At 53.1% G+C, this 20,245-nt stretch overlaps 2 protein-coding genes and 2 long non-coding RNA genes across 5 annotated transcripts in view; 3 read left to right on the forward strand and 1 right to left on the reverse strand.

The window, feature by feature from the left end:
- The window catches only part of LOC118639189 (class I histocompatibility antigen, Gogo-C*0203 alpha chain-like), a 361,626-nt gene extending 343,608 nt beyond the window's left edge, over positions 1–18,018 (forward strand). The window contains exon 8 of one of the 2 annotated variants that reach the window (XM_036275456.1): positions 17,706–18,018. In XM_036275456.1, the coding sequence (XP_036131349.1) occupies positions 17,706–17,710 (5 nt within the window). In that variant the 3' untranslated portion in view covers positions 17,711–18,018. Of the gene's footprint in view, positions 1–1,900; positions 1,942–17,705 lie in introns of those variants that run through there. The other variant, XM_036275455.1, reaches the window with a different exon arrangement.
- LOC118639192 lies at positions 7,036–7,783 on the forward strand. The gene is made up of 3 exons (XR_004961157.1): positions 7,036–7,191; positions 7,312–7,478; positions 7,712–7,783. It is a non-coding gene; the product is annotated as an uncharacterized LOC118639192 (long non-coding RNA).
- LOC118639191 lies at positions 7,821–10,781 on the reverse strand. The gene is made up of 3 exons (XR_004961156.1): positions 10,506–10,781; positions 10,264–10,309; positions 7,821–7,928 (listed from the first exon to the last, which is right to left on the reverse strand). It is a non-coding gene; the product is annotated as an uncharacterized LOC118639191 (long non-coding RNA).
- On the forward strand, positions 14,809–18,018 carry LOC118639188 (patr class I histocompatibility antigen, A-126 alpha chain-like). The gene is made up of 8 exons (XM_036275452.1): positions 14,809–14,939; positions 15,035–15,319; positions 15,541–15,816; positions 16,411–16,695; positions 16,809–16,916; positions 17,346–17,378; positions 17,509–17,556; positions 17,706–18,018. Exons 1-8 carry the CDS (start codon positions 14,867–14,869, stop codon positions 17,708–17,710), a joined length of 1,113 nt encoding a protein of 370 aa, XP_036131345.1. The 5' UTR covers positions 14,809–14,866; the 3' UTR covers positions 17,711–18,018.
- Positions 18,019–20,245: the final 2,227 nt, after the last annotated feature.

Here is a 20,245-nt window from a genome sequence, read left to right on the forward strand (position 1 = left end):
ACGCTGCAGCGCGCAGGTACCAGGGGCCGTGGGTCGCCCCCTCTCCCCTCGGGCTGGGGTCCTCCCCGGACACAGGACAAGGGATCGGGGTCGGAGCAACCCCTCCTTGGGTTAGGATGGAGTTGGCCCGGATTTTCAGGTCAGGTCCCAGGGGGACTCCCACCTTCTCCCAGGGACAATTAGGGTGCAGTCTCTGCGGGGAGCAGGGGAGACGGCCCTGAAATAATCATCCTCGGTTCCCATGGAACCGATGATGCGCCTGGGACCCTGGGGAACCATCTCTCAGGCCTTGTTCGCTGCCCCACACCCACCATATGTGAGGTCTGACCCCAGCGTTTCTGTTCTCACTTAGCCTTCACCGGGTCAGGCCCAGATATCCCTTTTCTCCCCCCCACACACTTGCCTTTTGCACTGGGCTATGTGCATTTGATTCTAGAACTTTCTAGAGACTACGAGATCATTCCAGGGGCCTCTGTCCAGGCTGGTGTCTGGGTTGTGTGCTTCCCTCCCCCACCCCGGGGGTCCTGTCCATTCCCAGGGTGGTCAGGTGAGCGCTGCTGGAGTGTTTCATGACCATGCAAAGTCCCTGAAGTCTCTCACCCTTCCCTCAGACCCTCCGAGGACACAGGTGTCCCACCACCTTATGTCTGAGCGTGAGGTCACCCTGAGGTGCTGGGCCCGGGGCTTCTACCCTGCGGAGATCACCTTGACCTGGCAGCGTGACGGGGAGGACCAGACCCAGGACATGGAGCTTGTGGAGACCAGGCCTGCGGGGGACGGGACCTTCCAGACGTGGGCGGCCCTGGTGGTGCCCCGTGGAGAGGAGCAGAGATACACCTGCCGTGTGCAGCACAAGGGGCTGCCGGAGCCCCTGACCCTGAGATGGGGTGAGGAGGAGACGTGCTCACAGAGCTCTTCCAGGGAAGCGGGGCCTCTGGAGGACCTGAGTGTGGTCTGGGCTGTGGCCTGAGGTCGGGGCCCTCACCTCCCCTTCCCTTCTCTTTCCAGAGCCGCCTGGTCACACTGCCTTCATCATTGTGGACATCCTTGCTGGCCTGCTTCTACTGGCAGCTGTGGCTGGAGCTGTGATGTGGACCAGGAAGCACTAAGGTGGGGAAGGGGTGTGGTCTGAGTTTCCTGTCCCCATGGGGGTGTCAAGCCCGGGGAGAAGTGTGTCCTGCTTCCTTCACGGGAGGCACCGTCCCCTGCGTGTCCTTACCCAGAGTGGGCTCCGTGCTAACACTTACTCTGTAGTGAGGCAGGTGTGGAAATGAGGGACACACTGATTTCCTGGTGATTATAGTGATGGGGACGCTTTCCCAGCAGTCACAGGTCACAGGGAAGATCCCTGCTGAGGACAGACCCCCAGGAGGGCACTTGGTCCAGCCCCTGACATGTACTGTCCACAGGTTTCCTGGTCTTCCGCTGGGTCTATGCATACAGTTCTGGAAACTTCTCTGGGGTCAGGACTAGGGCCTCCTTTAGCACCTCATGGCCCCGCCTCCTCCCTGGTGTCTCACAGGGTGTTTTCTTCCCCCAGTTGAAAAGGGAGGGAGCTACACTCAGGCTGCCAGTGAGTATGGAGGGGTGACCCCTGAGTCACTGTGAATGAGTAGACGGGAGCCCATGGGGACCTCACCCCACAGTTCATCCTTCAGTCTCCTGTCCTGGGTCTGACCATGTCCTGGTGTGTCCCCCCCCAGGCCGTGACAGCTCCCAGGGCTCTGACACATCTCTCCCGGCTTGTAAAGGTGAGACTGACGTGGGGAAGGGGTGGGCTGAGGGGCCGGGACTGGGTTATGGGGGTTCCTGGGGGCATTTTGAACACGAAGTGGACTGTTGAGGCTGTCAGCACTTATAGCAACTGACCTGAGTTTGTTCATGATTATTTTCCCCACAGTGTGAGGACCAGTCTCGTGGGGACTGATGATCGCAGATTTCTTCAAGTTCCCACCTGGTGACTCAAGACACTGTGACTGGGAGGCTGGAACCCTTTCTGCCCCTCCCCCTGCCCACACTGTCCTGTGCAGCAGAGGGGGGCAGGGCCCTCCCCACGCCTGTCTGCACTTCCTGGTGCCTGAGCTCACCCTCCTGCTCCCATATTGAGATGGGGCTCTGATGTGACGTTGCTTACTTCTTGCCGAGAAGGTTGGTGGGTTGATTACAGGAGAGGATCCTAAAGTTTGAGAGGAAAAATGGAAGGTCCGAGAATGTGCAGAAGCCATGTGTGGGCCGTGCTGACACTCAGGGGCATGACAGGAGGCTGTGAGGACCACGTGTGCTCAGGACCTGTGCCCATCACTGGGCGCGCAGGCCATCGCGGGCTGTGATATGCTCTCTCGGCGGGGTCGTCTTTTCTGTGACTGGACCTTGGTCCTCAGTAGAAGCTTGTCCACGCAGGACCTGTGCTCACAGGGACTCACACATCACCCAGGCCTGTGTCTGTCCTAATGAAGTGCCTCTCCACTCTCCAGGACCGTGGACAGCGAGGACTTCCTGGGCCGGTTCAGCCTAGGCCCCGCTGGGTCTGGTGCTCAGCGCCCATCTTCTGGGTGTTTGTTGTTTCTGTGTTATTGTAGATATTATGCTTGTTAACGTTTTTGTGAATGAGTATCCCTCTCATTCTTGGGTGTCCCCCGTCTGATACCCACAGGGGTCACGGTGCCTATCATCGTCCCACCAGACCGTAACGGAGGGGGTGTCCCTGCACACAGGGGTCCGTGGTATCAGTAGAGAACTTCAGGCTCACTTGCTCTTACCTCCTTCTAGGGCCTGACTGTTCTTTCCGTGTCCTCCTGGACTCTCCGAGGACCCAGGTTCAGGAGTAGCAGAGAGGAGGGTCCCCTCATCGCTCCCCTGATATCCGTCCCTGTTAGGAGGTGCTCTCCCCACCGCCCTGTCCCACGGCCCTGCGCTCTAGTGCCGGCTGAGCTCGAACCCCAGATGTTAGGTGATTTAGGGGAGCGGCGCTGAGGGCTGTGCAGGTCAGTGCTGTCACCGTGAGCACACATGCTGTGGCTGCCGCGCCGGATGGCTGTGGTCTGAGGCCACATTAATAAAGACACTGTTTCCAGTGTAGGGAGGTGCTCATTCAGGGACCCGTCTTGGTTGAGTGACAGATGTGTGGCACTGTTTCCGCATCTGGGGAACATCACGGAAGTAGCAACCATAGTTCTCAAGAATTTGGAACGCACCCTGGCTGGTTTGGCTCAGCGGTTAGAGCATTGGCCCGAGAGCCAGAGAGACCCGGGTTCGATTCCCACTAAGGGTGGGTACCTCGGTTGCAGTTTGTCCCCGGCCTTGATTGGGGTCGTGGGGGTGGCAACCACTCAAATGTCTTTCTCACATCAATGTTTCTCTTTCATCCTCCTTCTTTTCCTCCTGCTCTATCTGAAGATAAATGCAAACAATGCATTTGGGTGAGGATAAAAAAGAAAAATTGAAACTCATATCCCCAGAGATGTCATTTTATGTCATCTGTAGTGTCGGTGACACTGTGTACATGGATGTCTCCAATGAGGAACCAGCCTCACCCCCGCTGCGAATCACTGCCAGACACCGCTGTGATTATCAGTGATTAGTCAATCAATCAGATGCTGCGAATGAACAGCTGATCCACGGGCAGGAAGGTTGTCTGTGTTCCCTGTGGAGGAGTAAGTTCCGAGTCAGTGTTGTCCTCTGTGGTGGAACTGAGACAAGGCTGCGTCACAAGTTCCTTTAACCCTGGTCGGGTGTGGTCGGTGGTTAGAGCATCGGCCTGAGGACTGAAGCGTTCCGGGTCCGATTGCTGGCAAAGGGCATGTGCCTGAGATGCAGGTTTGACCCCTGGTTCCAGGTCAGGGTCCTATAGGGTGTAACCCATCGCTGTGTATCTCTCACATCAATGTGTGTCTCTGTCTCTATCTCTCCCTTCCTCCCTTCCACTCTATGTAAAAAATCAATGGGACTATAGCGTCAGGTGAGGATAAACCAAGAAAAAAAGTTCCTTTGACACTATTTATTATGCAATTCATACAGAATTTCTAATGGGCATCGTATAATGCTCTTGTGTTTCCAAAATCAGGCTGACACCTAGGATTGGCCCACACTGAGCATCTCCTTGTATTACGAATCAGCCTCTCCCTTGACATAAAGGCGACAATTCCTGCCACGATGGCCCCAGGTCTTCTGAGCCTGGAGACAGTGCCATGGGAAGGAAGCTAGGCTAACCCCCTCTGGATCCTGGGAGTCCCTAATGTCTACCTGACTGCACAGGAGACCATCGACATAGTCACCCAGAAAACCCTTCTCTTGGTCCCTCAGTGGACAACCAAGCATATGTCCTTCTTCCTCTTTTGTGGATTTTCCCTGGGAAGAGGTATTTCTGACATACAGACAGGATTCAGGGGAAATGCTTAGGACAGATGGCGGGATACCCTCAGAACCTTTTGACATGGAGAAAACGGCCAAAGGACCAATTGAAGGTTGGGGGAAATGAGAGAATGTGTATTAAATACATGAAAAGATGACCCTGAGTCACAGGAATGTTCAATGCAGCAGCTCATTTAATTTGGTGTTTATCGAGATTGGTGTCAATAATTTATGTTTTTTGCATTCATTTGCTAATGTTTGGAATTTCACCAATGTCAACCATGATGTCAACACCAGCAGGATGGACTTACTATTACCTTTTGTCCACTGTTTCCATCAATTAGGGGCACGAGAGAAAGCAGAGAGTGTATGAGACATCGCTGGGCCTTCCCCTCGAATTTACTGTCAACTGAAACTGCTCTAAATAATAGAGTTTGTAGTCCAGCCGGTGTGGCTCAGTGGGCTGAGCGTCATCCCAGGGACTGAGAGGTCCCAATTCGATTCCTGGTCGGTCAGGGCACATGCCTGTGCTGTGGGCTTGATCTAATAGAGGGGGCATGCCGGAGGTAGCGATCGATGGTTCTTATTCACATCAATGATTCTCTCTTCTTTAAAACAACATAAATAGCCCTGGCTGGTTTGGCTCAGCGGTTAGAGCAGCAGCCTGCGGTCCCGAGAGATCCGGGTTCGGTTCCCGCTAAGGGCATGTACCTTGGTTGCAGTTTGTCCCTGGCGCCGGTTGGTGGTGCAGGTGGCAGTCACTCAATGTGTCCCTTTCACATCGATGTTTCTCTCCCTCCTACTCTATCTGAACAAAAAGTGTCCTCGGGTGAGGATAAAAAAATAAATAAATAAATAAAATAAAACAATATAAATAGCCTGACCGGTGTGGCGCAGTGGTTGAGCGTTTGATTCCAGGTCAGAAACATACCCATTTGGGGGCGTGATTGTGGGTCTAATTCCTAGTGGGGGGGCGTGCAGGAGGCAGCCAATCGATGTTTTTTCTCATCAGTATTTCTCTCTCCCACACCCATTTCTCTTTCTCTAAAATCAGTAAACAAAAAAATTAAAATAATCTAATAAATAAAAATGCAAAAATAGAAAAGGGAAGAACTCAATGAGAACTATCTCACTCCATTAGAAAGAGCAACAAAAGCCCTGTCCGGTTAGCCTCAGTGGCTAGACCATAGGCCCAAGGACCAAAGAGTCACTGGTTCGATTCCAATGAGACACGGGTTCAATTGTGGTCAAGGGAAAGTACCTCCTTTCAAGTTTGGAAGCAAAATTATACTTACAAAAGCTGAGGTATTGGAAGTTATGCAATGAAGTCCAAGTGCCAAATCAGGAGCCCCTTACCTGATTCTTCCTGCCCACCCTGCTAAGTCTTACAACACTGTTTTGAGAAATCTGGTTACTCTCGCCTATAAGTTACTTCTCCTGCAGTAACAACAGGCAAGCATCAAGATTCCTCCGCTTGGATCTCTACTGTTTCCCTCTAGTCCCTCCTCATCCACGTGAACCAGCCACACTAGGAGAGAGGGGCTCATGCATACGGAATTCTCAGCACCAAGGACAGAGGCGCCGAGCTCCTAGGTCTTGAACTGCACCTACAACTAAGACAGAGACCAATCTCGAACTGATGCTCCAAGCATGACTGCAACCCAGCGAAGGGACCCCGTTGCAGCTTAAAAACTAAAATTTTCGTTTTTAAAAAATTATGCTAATTAGCAAAAATTAATTTAAATCAGAAAATTAATAAACGAGACACACCATGTAGAATTTTTGGGTTTTCCTGGACACTTCTGCAAGATTGGGCAAATTAACTTCTTCGTGGTCTTATTTCCCCATGAAAGAAATAGATGGTGTCACGTGGCTCAGGAACAAGGCCCTGGCTGGGGGCTCAGTTGATCGGAGTGTCCTCCCTACACCAAAAGCTGGTCGGTTTAATCCCTGGTCCGGGCATGTGCAGGAGGCAATCAATCAATGTTTCTCTCTCTCCCTACCTGTCTCTGAAATCAAAATTTAAATAATTGAACTGTTTTTTAAAAGGAAAAAAAAACCATAGCCAGTTTGGGGCTCAGAAGTTAGAATGTCGCCCGTGGACCACAGTGGATGCTTCTCTCTCTGTCTCCCCTTCTCTGTCTTCCTCCCTCCCACACTCCTTCCCACACTATCAGAAGATAAATGAAAAAAAAGTATCTTTGGGTGAGGATTAAAAATAACAAATCACAATTTATTGGAGAGCCGGGAACATGATCGATGCAGGTTGAGTTTACATTTGAAAATTATATACATATATGTTATATTTATATATGTATGAATACTTTTTATATGTTTATATCTATATATACTTTTACACAATTATATCCTTACATACACCTTTGTATATCTATATACTTTTTAAATACTTATATATCTGCATACACATTATTCTTTCTATATATATACTTTTTATACAATTATACATATTTATGTATACTTTTATATATTTATATGTATACTTTCTTTCCAGTTATAAATATGTAACTTTTATACATTTATATACTTTTTAGATGTATAGATAATACTATTTTATTTATTTACTTATAGCTATGTTTATATATTTACAGATTTTTACATATGTGTATCTAATTTTGGTTTTATATTTATATTACGAGGTATGAATTCATCCACATGACGGTGACTCCAGGCAGGTGACAGAGACCGCCCCCGTGTAGACTGTGCTGCTCACGCAGCCCCGCGGGACCTGGGACAGGCCCCAGACCCAACACCAAGAGCACAGACCCAGAGGAAATGCCCTCTGCAAGCTCTGCGCCCCCTGGCGGAGGGATCCTGCCATGCGTGAGCCTCACCTCAGCCTTCAGCACAGAGGTGGGGGGAGCTGAGGCCGCTCTAGGCCTCCGGGGAGACAGAGGGACAGGATCTGTCACAGTGGGGATGACACAGCCCGACCTGCCGCAGGCGGAGGCGCTGCCTTAGAAAGACGAGCACCGGGCCTCGCACAGGGAGTCACGGACCTAGAGCAGGAGGAGCCCTTGCCCTTGGCGGCAGCACGGACACCGGGAGAGCGTTACGCTGAGGGCAATACGCCCGTCAGAGAAGGACACGTGCCACAGGGTCACGCACAGGTGCAGTCTTAAAAATAAAAATAAAAAAACTCATAGAAACGAAGAGAAAAGGGATGGTTGCCAGATGGATAGGAGAAAGGGGAATATAGTAAATAAAACTGCGATAAGTTTGCACTGTTGCCTGAATTAATGGGATCATCACGTTTTGAGGTATAAAAACGACAAATCGCTACCCCCTGAAACCAACATAACTAATAAAAGAGTGCATACTCACCGTGATTAAGTTTTGTAAGCCGGAGTGGAGAGAACAAATGTGCACATTTGAAGAACAGGCTGACCTCCAACTTACACCCACGTCTGCAGGTGGCAGGTGGGCTGAGCCAGCACCTTGCAGGGGAAAGCCTGGGAGGTCCTGTCCAAACTCCCCTTGTCCACATGCAGCGCCTGGAAGCCCTGCTGGTGGTGAGCACTGAGCACAGGGCCCGCCCACAGGACAGTTTCTCGTTGTAGCTGTGGGAAGACAGACACGGTGACACTCTGGTGGCCACATCCAACTCCGGACATGCTCAGCACAGGCAGACACCGTTTCCAGACCCTCTCAGCAGGCAGACGCCCAGGCTGAACAGGGAGAGTAGCAGCCAAGTCCACGGAGTCCACCTGGCCCTGTGGTCGAGGCCCCAGCAATGGGTCAGGTCCATCTGAGCCACTGGTTACCGCTGTGGCCTGGGTGAGCGGTCCATCTTATTCTGCCTGCAGTTCTTCCTCTTTTAGGGGAAGATATTGATCATTGTGAACACAGGTTGGTATGGGGTGATCCATCCATAAGTGGGGAATTGGATCCAAAATCATGACCATACAGACTCTGCCAGGTGGCTCAGTTGGTTGGAGCATCGTTCGGTACACCAGGAAGTTGTAGGTTCGATCCCAGTAAGGCACATGCCTGGGTTGAGAGTTTGATCGCCAGTCAGGGAGTGTTCAAAAAGCAGCCAATCAACATTTTTCTCACACTGATGATTCTCTCTCTCCTTTTCTGTTTCACTAAGGTCAATGAATGTATCCTCGAGAGAGAATAAATTTTAAAATGACCATACAGCCCTGGCCAGTCTGCCTCAGCACTTGGAGCATCCTCCTGCAGACCAGAGAGTCCTGGGTTCCCGCTAGGCGCACGAACCAAAAATATAAATAAATAAAATAAAATGACCATACAGGTCTACAATAAATAAGTCCTGGGAATGTAATATACAGCATGATGACTATATTAATAATAACATATTGTATACTTAAAGTTGCTAAGAGAGTTTTTTTTCTAATTGATTATAGAGAGAGAGGAAGGGAGAGGGAGAGAGAGACAAAAACATCGATAAGAGAGAACAACGATTGGCCACCTTCCACATTCCCCTCACTGGGGATGACCACAACCTGGGCATGTACCCTGACTGGGACTTGATCCTGTGCATGGGACGATTCTCAAACAACTCAGCCACACAAGCTGGGTAATTTACCATAATTTTAAAAATCTGTTCCGTCATAAAGCTTTTTTCTAAACATTCTTTTTCTAGGTGAAACCTTCTGAATACAGTATTTTGTCCCTAAAGCCCTTTCAAATGCTGGCTGGTCAGTCCCCGCGCCCTCACACTACAGAGTGCAGAGTGGGGTGGGCATCCCCACCAACACTCCCTAGTACCTCACTGACCCTCATCAGGCAGACATGCGGCTCCACCACCTTGCTGGGCTGCAGCCCTCACAGTCCCAGGCACGACCCATCTCAGTCTACACAACTCATCCACCTGACCCCCTCCCACCCTCCTGGGACTTCTGTGGTCGTGCAAAACCAACATTGGCAACACAGTTATTTACATGGGGTTTAGTGTGAAATGCGGACCCACTAGAACTTCCAGATGGTGAAAGATTGATGGTTGGAAGCCCGTCACCATCCAAATGACCATTACAACAAGTCTCACACTTAATGCTCCCATTTGCACACCTGGCTTCTCCCTTCGTAATTTCCCCTCCTCCAAAACCTGGTTCTCATTTCTCTCCCCAGGTTACATGAATCTCACAATTAGAACAGAGAGAGCAACCAAGTCTGAGACTTTGACTTTGGGTATTTCCATCATTTCTCCTCGGTTCTCTGATACCAGACACCTAATGTCCTCCAACTCTGTCTCCATATTATGTTATTTTATTTTTATTAATTTTACAGACAGAGAGAGAAACATTGACTCTTTATTTATGCATTCATTGGTTGACTCTTTCTTTTTTTTTTAATCCTCACTTGAGGATATTTTCTTCCATTTATCTTCATAGAGAGTAGAAGGGAGAAAGAGGGATAGAGACATTGACAGGCTGCTCTTGCAGGACCTGGACCAGGGCCAACCCAAACAGAGCCAGAGAACAAACTGCAAACGAGGTACATGCTCTTGACAGGAAAACAACCCGCAACTCTTCTGTCTACGGGGCGACGCTCTAACCGTTGAGCCAAACAGGCCGGGCTCATTGACTGACTCTCCTATGTGCCTGGGACGAGCCTTGGTGTATTGGGGGGACGCTCTAAGTAACTGAGCACCCCAGCCAGGGTCCGACTCTATGTGAGAAAACTTGGAAGTCTCAGTCCAGTTCTTCAACCTACTTTAGCTTTGGAGACTTCAAGAGAAGTTCTGGGCACACCATCTCTCCGAGAATTTAAATGCTTTTCGCCTTAGAACATCCTCCCCACCACCAAGGGGCGTGGTTCCTCATTTGGGTGCCCTCTGTCTCGTGCTTCACGCCCTTCAGGCCTGCAGTCAGAGCTGAGAAGAGACAAGGAAGAGGGAACAAAGAAAGAGTCGAGGGAAGACATCCTCACCCAATCTGGCCACTGGAACTCCAGCCTGGTCCCCATCAAAGAGCATCTGTGGGCAACAAGACTGAGAGGCAGTGTCTGCCTTTTGATTGGCTTTGAAATCTCTCCCCTCCCATTGGTCGGCATGACTCTTGATTGACAAGATTCTGAGGCTGATGAGAACCAGTGGAAGCTTGTTTCTTCCACCTCAGGTGTGAAAGATCGTCCATCAGGCATATTCCCATGACAACACTGATAAACTCTACCTCTGTGATAGAAGCTCTGGGCTTCTGGAAACAGTCTCCTTCTTCCACCAGAGACAGGCAGCTGGAGACTGGTAGTGAGAAGCTCTCTGCTGGTCATCTGAGTGTCTGCTTGCCCCATAGTCTCAGCTTCCCAAGAGAAACTATCTTGTCCATCTTCTCCACTTTCATAGCAGCGCTGAGAACACAGCCTTCCTGGTTGAGAAGGTGTCAATGAACTATTCAATGACTGTTCTTGGATAATGAGGTCTGCTGGAAAGGACAGAAGTCAGAATTTCCAAGTGTCTATTTCTTGTTCATCTTTTTTTTTATTTTTGATTGTGATAGAAACACTGAATATAAGATCTACTCTCTTACTAAGATTTTTTTTATTGATAAAGAGAATCATCGATTTGTTGTTCCACTTATTTATGCATTTATTGGCTGATTATTTTTTTTACTTGATTTTTAGAGCGAGAGGATGGGTAAGAGAGAAACATCGATGTGATAGTGAAACATCAACTGGCTGCCTCCTGCATGCCCCCTACCAGGGATAAAGCCCAAAACCCCAGCATATGCCCTGTCCAGAAACTGAACTGGCCACCTTTGGGTACACGAGATGAAGCCCACCCAACTAACCCGCACACGCCAGGACTAGTTGATTCTTGTATGTGCCCTGACCAGGGATCAAACACACAATCTTGGCATATCTGGACGATGCTCTACCCAAATCAGCTACCGGCCAGGGCCACTCTTACCAAGATTACTAGTGTGAAATATGGTGTTGTTAGCTAGAGACACGGTGTTGTTCAGGAGATCTCCAGAACTTACTCATCTTGCATAACTAAAACTTGATACCCATTTAGCACTAAGTCCTCACTCTCCCCTCCCCCAGCTCTGAGAAACCATCATTCCACTCCTTGATTCTATGAGTTTGACTGCTTTAGATACTTCTTTCAAGTGCCGTCATGCAGTGGTTGGCTTCTATGCCTGGTTATTTCACTCAGCATAATGTCCTCCAGGTTCACCCATGACATTACTTCTAACGGGAGTTTCTCTCTTTTTCTTTTTGGTTCCCTGGTAGCGGCCCCAGAATCTGGCATAGAAAGTTAAACGTGGTATAATGTACCAGATTCTCTATGATATAATATCAAAAATCCAGGCTGCGTGCACATGTCTTTAGACATCAAGAGACCTAAATGGTGACTAAACTGAGCAGTCCTGCAATCAGATGAGTGAGCCCTGGACCTCTGGAGGGGTTTCAGGAAACTGGGCAGAGGCCTGAAGGCCCCATCAGAATAGGGCGAGGGCGCCACCTGGTGGTCTTCTGTGACTAACTCCCTTTATCCATCCTGCTTAGGAGTGTAGGCAGTTGCCACCCAAAGAAAATCTTATGAAGCCTTTTTTGATTTTGACGACACAGAACAAATAAGTAGAAAAGTAGTTAACAAAACAGTAACCTCAAAATTTATGCATATACAATCTCTCACATGATTTTTTTTTAATCTTCGCAGTACACCCACACTTCACCCTCCTCAGTTGTCACAAGTGCCTCATCCAAGGTCTTACCCACTGTGGAGAGAGGACATGCTGTCACAAATGGACAGACCGCATGACCCAGACACTCCTTTTTATTTTTTACTTTACAAACAAGGATATATTTTGATTCATTTTTAGATAGGTGAGGAGAGAGAGACAGAAGCATCGATCTGAGAAACATCAATCTGTTCCGCCCCGACCAGTGATTGAACTGGCGACCTAGGTATGTGCCCTGATGGGAAATGAAACCCACCACCTCTTGGTGTAGGAGACGATGCCCCAATGGCCTGAGCCGCCCGGCCAGGGAAGCTTCAAAAAAAATTTTAGACCAGTAAGTCACCGATATTCAAAAAAAAGTACACTTTACTTTTGAGAGAGTATTTTGATCCTTTTTGATACTTATACCCCAAGAGAGGATCTTGTTTAAGTTGCAAAGCAGTTTAGTTTCAGGTAGCTCTTCTTCAGTTCTCTAGAGTTTCATACATCGAAGGCCTGTAACATGTGAACACTGTGAGAATAAGACTTTATTTAGAGGATGAGATAAGTTTAAGGCCATGTGGTTAAGAACAGCTCCATCAGCCCTGGCCAGGTTGGCTCACGGGTTAGAGCATCAGAGAGGAGCCCACAACTTATCCCTGTCCTTTGAGGAACTGTGAGGCCTGTCACCTGCACAGCTGTTACATGAATATGGCCACCCGGTGTGTGGTGATTTCACAGCAGCGACAGAACACACCAGCACAGAGGATGCTCTCAGTCCCTGCTGCTCATGTCCCTGAACTCCTCTCCTCCCGGACCTTCTGCTCAGCTCTTCCTGGGCCCCTCCTGGTCATCCCTGAGACCTCGTCCCTACCAGAAACCCCACCCTTCCACAGTGCACCTCATGTTCCCACGCTGTGCCCACCATCTCCCCGTCATCCCGCAGGGCAGCCTCAGCTCTGGACTCACAGGTGTGAATGTATCATCACGTGATGTAATGTAACATCAGCAACACATTCACCACACAAGGGCCTGTTTCCCAGGCCCCAGCCCCGCTCCTGTGCACCATCAACCCCCACAACCCTTAGAGCCCATTGGGATCCTAGTTCACGACCCTGCCATGCATTCTATCCCTCGCCCTCCATGTCCTCTCCACCTCCCTCATTCACAGTAACTCCCATGGTCCCTCCCTTCAGCCCCACACCCACCCCCGTGGTCTCCCTTGCTGTGTTACCTGCTTGGGGACACCACACAGCAGCGAATCCAGGTGCTGCCTGCCCTGCATCTGCCCACACAGCCACAGGAGGCTGGAGACCCACACAGCCACGCTGACGCCGTCACCTTATGTCATGAACCAGACCCAGACGGGGCACACCGCTGACCAGCCCTCCTGTCCCTGCAGGGCTCCCTATCTCCCCATCCTGTGCTAACGTCCCCTCATCCCCGCTATTACTGCCTGTGCCCTTGTGTCCTGCTTACCTGAGGAACTGAGCCCTTTAGGAGACACTGTGACCGACATCCAACTGCATCTACCTGGAGGCCTTCCCACAGGTCCGCGTCCACCTCCCAGCCAGAGCCAGTCCCAGCTGCTGCTCAGGCTCATCCCTCCTCGTCCACTCACAGGTGTGGTCAGCAGGTCTTCCCTTTTCCTCTCCTGTCACTTTCTTTTCCCCTGGGTCACCTTGCAGCATGAGACCCCACACCCGGACCCCAGCCAGAGGGCGGCTCATGGACTGAGGCCCCTCTCCAGTCTGGGCTCTGCAGTCTGTGTCCAGGTTTACTCTGCGACCTCGCTTCTCACAGGCTTCTTCCATCAAAGACAGAGATCAGCAGGGAAACTGAGGCAGGGCCATTGCTCCTCTAAGGCTGACGGAAGCCCCAGGTCCCTGACGCCCTCTCTGAACCTTCCTTACTCTCCCTGGGCCCAGGGCGCCTCCAGCCCCACGTCCTCCTCTCTGCATCACCTGGAGACCACACTGAGCACCTGCAGCCTTGAGGACCCACCTGCGCCAGGTGAGATGCACTTTGTGCTGAGGATGTGGGGACTCACACAGACCATCGGGTACGGAGTGAGGTCATTTCACAGCGTGACCTTCCCGCGTCCCCCATACTGTGTGCAGTAGAACCTAGGAGGCTGTGAGTCTGACGCAGGGCTGATTAGAACCTGTTCTGTGCCAAGGGGCCAAAATCACCGCTTTTACCAGAGGACCGTCCTGACGTCCAGCTTCCCAGGGCGTGTTCCCCACTGTGGTCACGGACCACGAGGAGTCTGGTCGCTGAGACTCTGCATCTGCTGTTTGCACACCCAGCTCCTCCAGGATGAGACAAAACCCTGTCCCGCACCCTCCATTCCCAGGGGAGCTCACTCTCTGCACCAAGTTCCCTGGGATGTGTTTTCTTCTAGAAGAATCCAGGGGGAGAGAGAAAGGTGAGAGGCAGAGCGTCCACTTCAGGGAGACGGGTTCTAGGAACAGAAGAGGAAAAGGAGCTGGGCCCAGCCTGGGGGTGGCTCCCTGGTTTCCTCCCACAGTCCCTGAGCAGGGACCCAGGGAGCCAGGTCACAGGGAGCTGTCCTGCAGGAGGAGGGTCAGAGACAAGTCCCGGGTCCCCACGCCTGGCTCTCCGGGCCTCAGCACCAGGGCGGAGTCTGGGGCACAGAAGCTCACTGTTGGGGAGTCCCCTGCTCCCTGGTTTCACTTCTGCCTGTCACAACCTGTGTCGGAGCCTTTTTCCTGGATACTCATGACGCAGACTCACTTCTCACTCCCATTGGCCGTCCTTTTCCTCAGGAGCCAATCAGCGTCCCCACCACCCCCAGTTATCAGGTCCCCGCGGACCCGCCCGGACTCAGACGGTCCCCGGACCCGAGGATGCCGGTCATGAGGTCCCCAAGCCTCCTCCTGCTGCTCTCGGGGGCGCTGGTGCTGACCCGCAGCTGGGCCGGTGAGTGCGGGTCGGGGAGCGGCCTGTGCGGGGAGGAGCGGGCCGGGCGGGCAGGACCGGGCAGCCGTCCCCACCGGCCCGCTCCTCCCGCCCAGGCCCCCACTCCCTCCGGTATTTCAGCACCGCCGTGTCCCGGCCCGGCCGAGGGGAGCCCCGGTTCCTCGAAGTCGGCTACGTGGACGACACGCAGTTCGTGCGGTTCGACAGCGACGCCGCGAGTCCGAGGATGGAGCCGCGGGCGCCGTGGATGGAGCAACCGTGGGTGGAGCGGGAGCACCCGCAGTACTGGGACCAGCAGACGCGGATCCACAAGGAAACCGCACAGACTTCCCGAGTGAACCTGAAGACCCTGCTCGGCTACTACAACCAGAGCGAGGACGGTGAGCCACGGCCGCCCGGTCCCGGCCCCATCCCCACGGACGGGGGGGTCGCCCCGGGGTCCGGGTCCGAGCTCCACCCCGCGGCTGCGGGACCGCCCGGCCCACCCGGGACGAGCCCGGGACTTCGACCCGGTTTCACTTTCACTATCGGTCGGAATTCCCCGGGTGGGGGCGGGGCTGACCCCTGGGAGTGGGCGGGGCTGACCTCGGGGCGGGGTCAGGGTCTCACACCCTCCAGTGGATGTACGGCTGCGAGGTGGGCGCGGACGGGAGCCTCCTCCGCGGGTACCATCAGTCCGCCTACGACGGCAAAGACTACATCGCCCTGAACGAGGACCTGCGCTCCTGGACCGCGGCCGACACGGCGGCTCAGATCACCCGGCGCAAGTGGGAGGAGGCCGGTGTGGCGGAGCGCTATAGGAACTACGTGGAGGGCGAGTGCCTGGAGTATCTCCGCCTGTACCTGGAGAAAGGGAAGGAGACGCTGCAGCGCGCAGGTACCAGGGGCCGCGGGCCGCCTCCTCTCCCCTGGGGCTGGGGTCCTCCCGGAGACAGGACATGGGATCGGGGTCACAGCACCCCCTCCTTGGGTCAGAATGGAGTTGACCAGGATTTTCAGGTCAGGGCGCAGGGGGACTCCCACCTTCTCCCAGGGACAGTTAGGGTGCAGTCTCTGCGGGGACCAGGGGAGACGGCCCTGAAATAACCACCTGCGGTTCCCATGGACCCGATGATGACCCTGGGACCCTGGGGGACCGTCTCTCAGGCCTTGTTTGCTGCCCCACACCCACCGTGTGTGAGGTCGGACCCCAGCGTTTCTGTTCTCACTTGGTCTTCACCCAGGTCAGGCCAAGAAATCCCTTTCCTCCCCTCAGACACCTGCCTGCTGCCCTGGGCTGTGGCCATTTGATTCTAGAACTTTCTAGAGACTAGGAGATCATTCCAGGTGCCTCTGTCCAGGCTGGTGTCTGGGTTGAGTGCTCTCCTCGCCCACCCCGGGTGTCCTGTCCATTCCCAGGGTGGTCAGGTGAGCGCTGCTGGAGTGTCCCCTGACCATGCAAAGTCCCTGAACTCTCTCACCCTTCCCTCAGACCCTCCGAGGACACAGGTGACCCACCACCCCATGTCTGAGCGTGAGGTCACCCTGAGGTGCTGGGCCCGGGGCTTCTACCCTGCGGAGATCACCCTGACCTGGCAGCGTGACGGGGAGGACCAGACCCAGGACATGGAGCTTGTGGAGACCAGGCCTGCGGGGGACGGGACCTTCCAGACGTGGGCGGCCCTGGTGGTGCCCCGTGGAGAGGAGCAGAGATACACCTGCCGTGTGCAGCACGAGGGGCTGCCCGAGCCCCTGACCCTGAGATGGGTTGAGGAGGGTACGTGGGCGCAAAGCCCCTTCCAGGGAAGCGGGGCCTCTGGAGGACCTCAGTGGGGTCTGGGCTGAAGCCTGGGGTCAGGGCCCTCACCTCCCCTTCCCTTCTCTTCCCAGAGCCACCTGGTCTGCCCACCTTCATCATCGTGGGCATCGTTGTTGGTGTTCTTGTGCTTCTGTTGGCAGCTGTGGCTGGAGCTGTGATGTGGACCAGGAGGCGCTCAGGTGGGGAAGGGGTGGGGTCTGAGTTTCTGGTCCCTCTGGGGCTGTCAAGCCGGGGGAGAAGTGTGTCCTGCTTCCTTCACGGGAGGAACCGTCCCCTGCGTATCCTTGCCCAGAGTGGGCTCTGTGCTAACACTTACTCTGGAGTGAGGCAGGTGTGAAAATGAGGGACACACTTATTTCCTGGTGACTGTAGTGATGGGGACCCTTTCCCAGCAGCCACAGGTAGAGGGAAGGTCCCTGCCGAGGACAGACCTCCAGGAGGGCACTTGGTCCAGCCCCTGACATGTACTTTCCACAGGTTTCCTGATCCTGCCCTGGGTCTATGCACACAGTTCTGGAAACTTCTCTGGGGTCAGGACTAGGGCCTCCTTTAGCACCTCATGGCCCTGCCTCCTCCCTGGTGTCTCACAGGGTGTTTTCTTCCCGCAGGTGGAAAAGGAGGGAGCTACGCTCAGGCTGCCAGTGAGTATGGAGGGGGTGGCCCCTGAGACCCTGTGACAGAGCAGACGGGATCCCATGGGGCCCTCACCCCACAATTCCTCCTTCAGTCTCCTGTCCTGGGTCTGACCATGTCCTGGTGTGTCCCCCCCAGGCCGTGACAGCTCCCAGGGCTCTGACCTGTCTCTCCCGGCTTGTAAAGGTGAGACTGATGTGGGGAAGGGGTCGGCTGAGGGGCCGGGACTTGGTTATGGGGGTTCCTGGGGGCATTTTGAGCACGAAGTGGACTGTTGAGGCTGTCAGCACTTATAGCAACTGACCTGAGTTTGTTCATGATTATTTTCCCCACAGCGTGAGGACCAGTCTCGTGGGGACTGATGATGGCAGATTCCTTCAGGTTCACAGTTAGCGATTCAAGATCCTCTGACTGGGAGTCTGCCCCAGCCCCGCCCGACCCCCTCCCTACACTGCCCTGTGCAGCAGAGGGGGCAGGGCCCTCCACACCCCTGTCTGTACTTCCTGGTTCCTCAGCCCACCCTCCTGCTCCTGTACTGAGATGAGACTCTGATGTGACTGTTTACTGCTTGCCATGTATTTTCATTGGGTTGATTAAAAAAGAGTATCCTAAAGTTTGAGAGGAAATAAATGGAAGGTCCGAGAATGAGCAGAATCCGTGTGTTTGCTGTGCTGAGACTCAGGGGTGGGACAGGAGGCTGTGAGGACCGGGTGTGCTCGGGGCCTGTGCCCACTCGCTGGGCGCGCAGGGCATCGCGGGCTGTGACGTGCTCCCTCCTCGGCCAGGTCGTCTTCCCTGTTCCTTTGACCTTGGTCCTCAGTAGAACCTCGTCCACGCAGGACCTGTGCTCACAGGGACTCACACATCACCCAGGCCTGTGTCTGTCCTAATGAAGTCCCTCTCCTGGACCGTGGACAGCAAGGGCTTTGTGAGCAGGGTCCGCCTAGGCCGCGCTGGGTCTGGCCCTGAGGCCCCATCTTCAGGGTGTTTGTTGTTTTTGTTTTTGTACATATGATGTTAGTTAATGTTTTTGTGTATGAGTTTTCCTCTCATTCTTCAGTGTCCCCGTGTGTGGACCCTCTCATTTTATCACATGGATAATGGGTCCCATGTTTTCACAGTCCTGAAAATGTGCTACGGAGCCATTGCACCTGTAATTTGCTTTTGCAAACCAGCGACGGCTGATAGGAGCTGCCTGACCATCTGCCCAGGGATGAGCCCAAGCACTGCCGGTGACCCTGGGCGGGGCACTGCACCCTGAGCACATGGACATTTAGAGAAACGTCCTGCAGGCTCTGGGCCGCGCTGCGAGCTCTCGGGCCTGGTCCACCTGCCGCACAGTGTAGCAGAGGATCGGGGCAGGCCTGACCTAAGCACAAGTCAGTGACATTGGGGGCAATTACTCTTCCTATATTAAGTACTGTTCTGGTTGGATCTGTGGGACTTGTTTGTATTATTGTCCAATAGAGTGCTCTGATCTTCAGATCAATTGCCAAGTGTTTTCCTTTTTATTTTCTGAGAGATCATGTTGTTGTGGAATGGAGGTGACAGATGAAATAAAGATTAGGCTATGTGGCCTGGCCAGTGTGGCTCAGTGGATTAAGCGTCGTCCTGTGGACTGAGAGGTGCCGGTTCCATTCCCCTGGTTGCAGGTTGGATCCCGCCTCGGTTGTGGCACATGTGGGAGGCACCAATTGATGTCTCTCTCTCTCTCTCTCCCACTCTCTCTAAAATCAATAGAAAAACATCCTGGGGTGAGGATTACCAAGAACAACAGGAAAGAACCTTCGTGGGTGGAAAGCATGTTGAAGACACCTGGGGAATGTGTGGTTGCCCAGGGACTTGGGGTCGGGGGAATTAAAATTTCTCAAAATACCAGTCAGGGAGCAAAGTTGGCCTTAAAGAGCCATGCAGTCGATATGTCAGCAACACCGAACTAATGCTGCCTGTAGGCAGGTTCCGCAGGCACTGTGGACACGGGTGTGGCTGCGCTCCGATAAGCTTTTTTGTTTTGGGGGGTTTTTGTTGGTGTGTTTTTTAGTTAACCCTCACCCAAGGATATTTTTCTATTTATCTTCACATAGCGTGGGGGAGAGAGGAAGAGAGAAACATGATATGAGAGATACACCAACCCTGCCAGTGTGGCTCAGTGGTTGACCGTCGACCCATGCACCAAGAGGACCCCGGTAAGATTCCCGGTCAGGGCACATGCCCAGGTTGTGGTCCCGATCCCCAGTGTGGTGCATGGAGGACAGTGTTCTCTCTCGTCGATGTTTCTCTCTCTCTCTCCCTTCCTCTCTCTCTAAAATCAAAAAAGGAAAAAGGAGAGAGAGAGATACATTGGTTGGTTTCCTCCCACATGCACCCTAACCAGGGTCAGACATGGAACCTGCAACCCAGGTACATGCCCTTGCCTGGGAACCGAACCTGAGACCCTAAGGTCCACAGGCCAATGCTCTAACCACTGAGCGGCAACAGCCAAGGACAATAAGCTTTATTGACAAAAACAAGGAGATAGCCCACAGGCCTGTTTGGTGGCCCGAGTGGGGACGTCCTCACGTGGCACGCGGTGGGTCGTCCTCCCCGCAGTTAAGGGGCGAGTTGCAGACTGAAAGCATGAAGGGGGTTTGGGCCCAACCTGACAGGAAGACACCAGGGCACCAGCCAGGGGACAATGGGCATCCGCAAGGAGAGCAGGCGGCTCTGAGGGGAACCAGCGTTTCTGTTGCGAGGGAAACAAACGTGAGGCAGAGGTCACCTGAGAGGGATCTGCGTGTCCGAGTGGCTTTTTGAGAGAAGATTGTGACACTGAGAACCTAGGAACGTGAGCAGCTGGGAGTCGCTGCTAAAACGCACATGCACACGAGAAGGCTGC

This window comes from Molossus molossus, unplaced genomic scaffold, assembly GCF_014108415.1.
Source record: "Molossus molossus isolate mMolMol1 unplaced genomic scaffold, mMolMol1.p scaffold_m16_p_21, whole genome shotgun sequence".
NCBI lineage: Eukaryota > Metazoa > Chordata > Mammalia > Chiroptera > Molossidae > Molossus > Molossus molossus.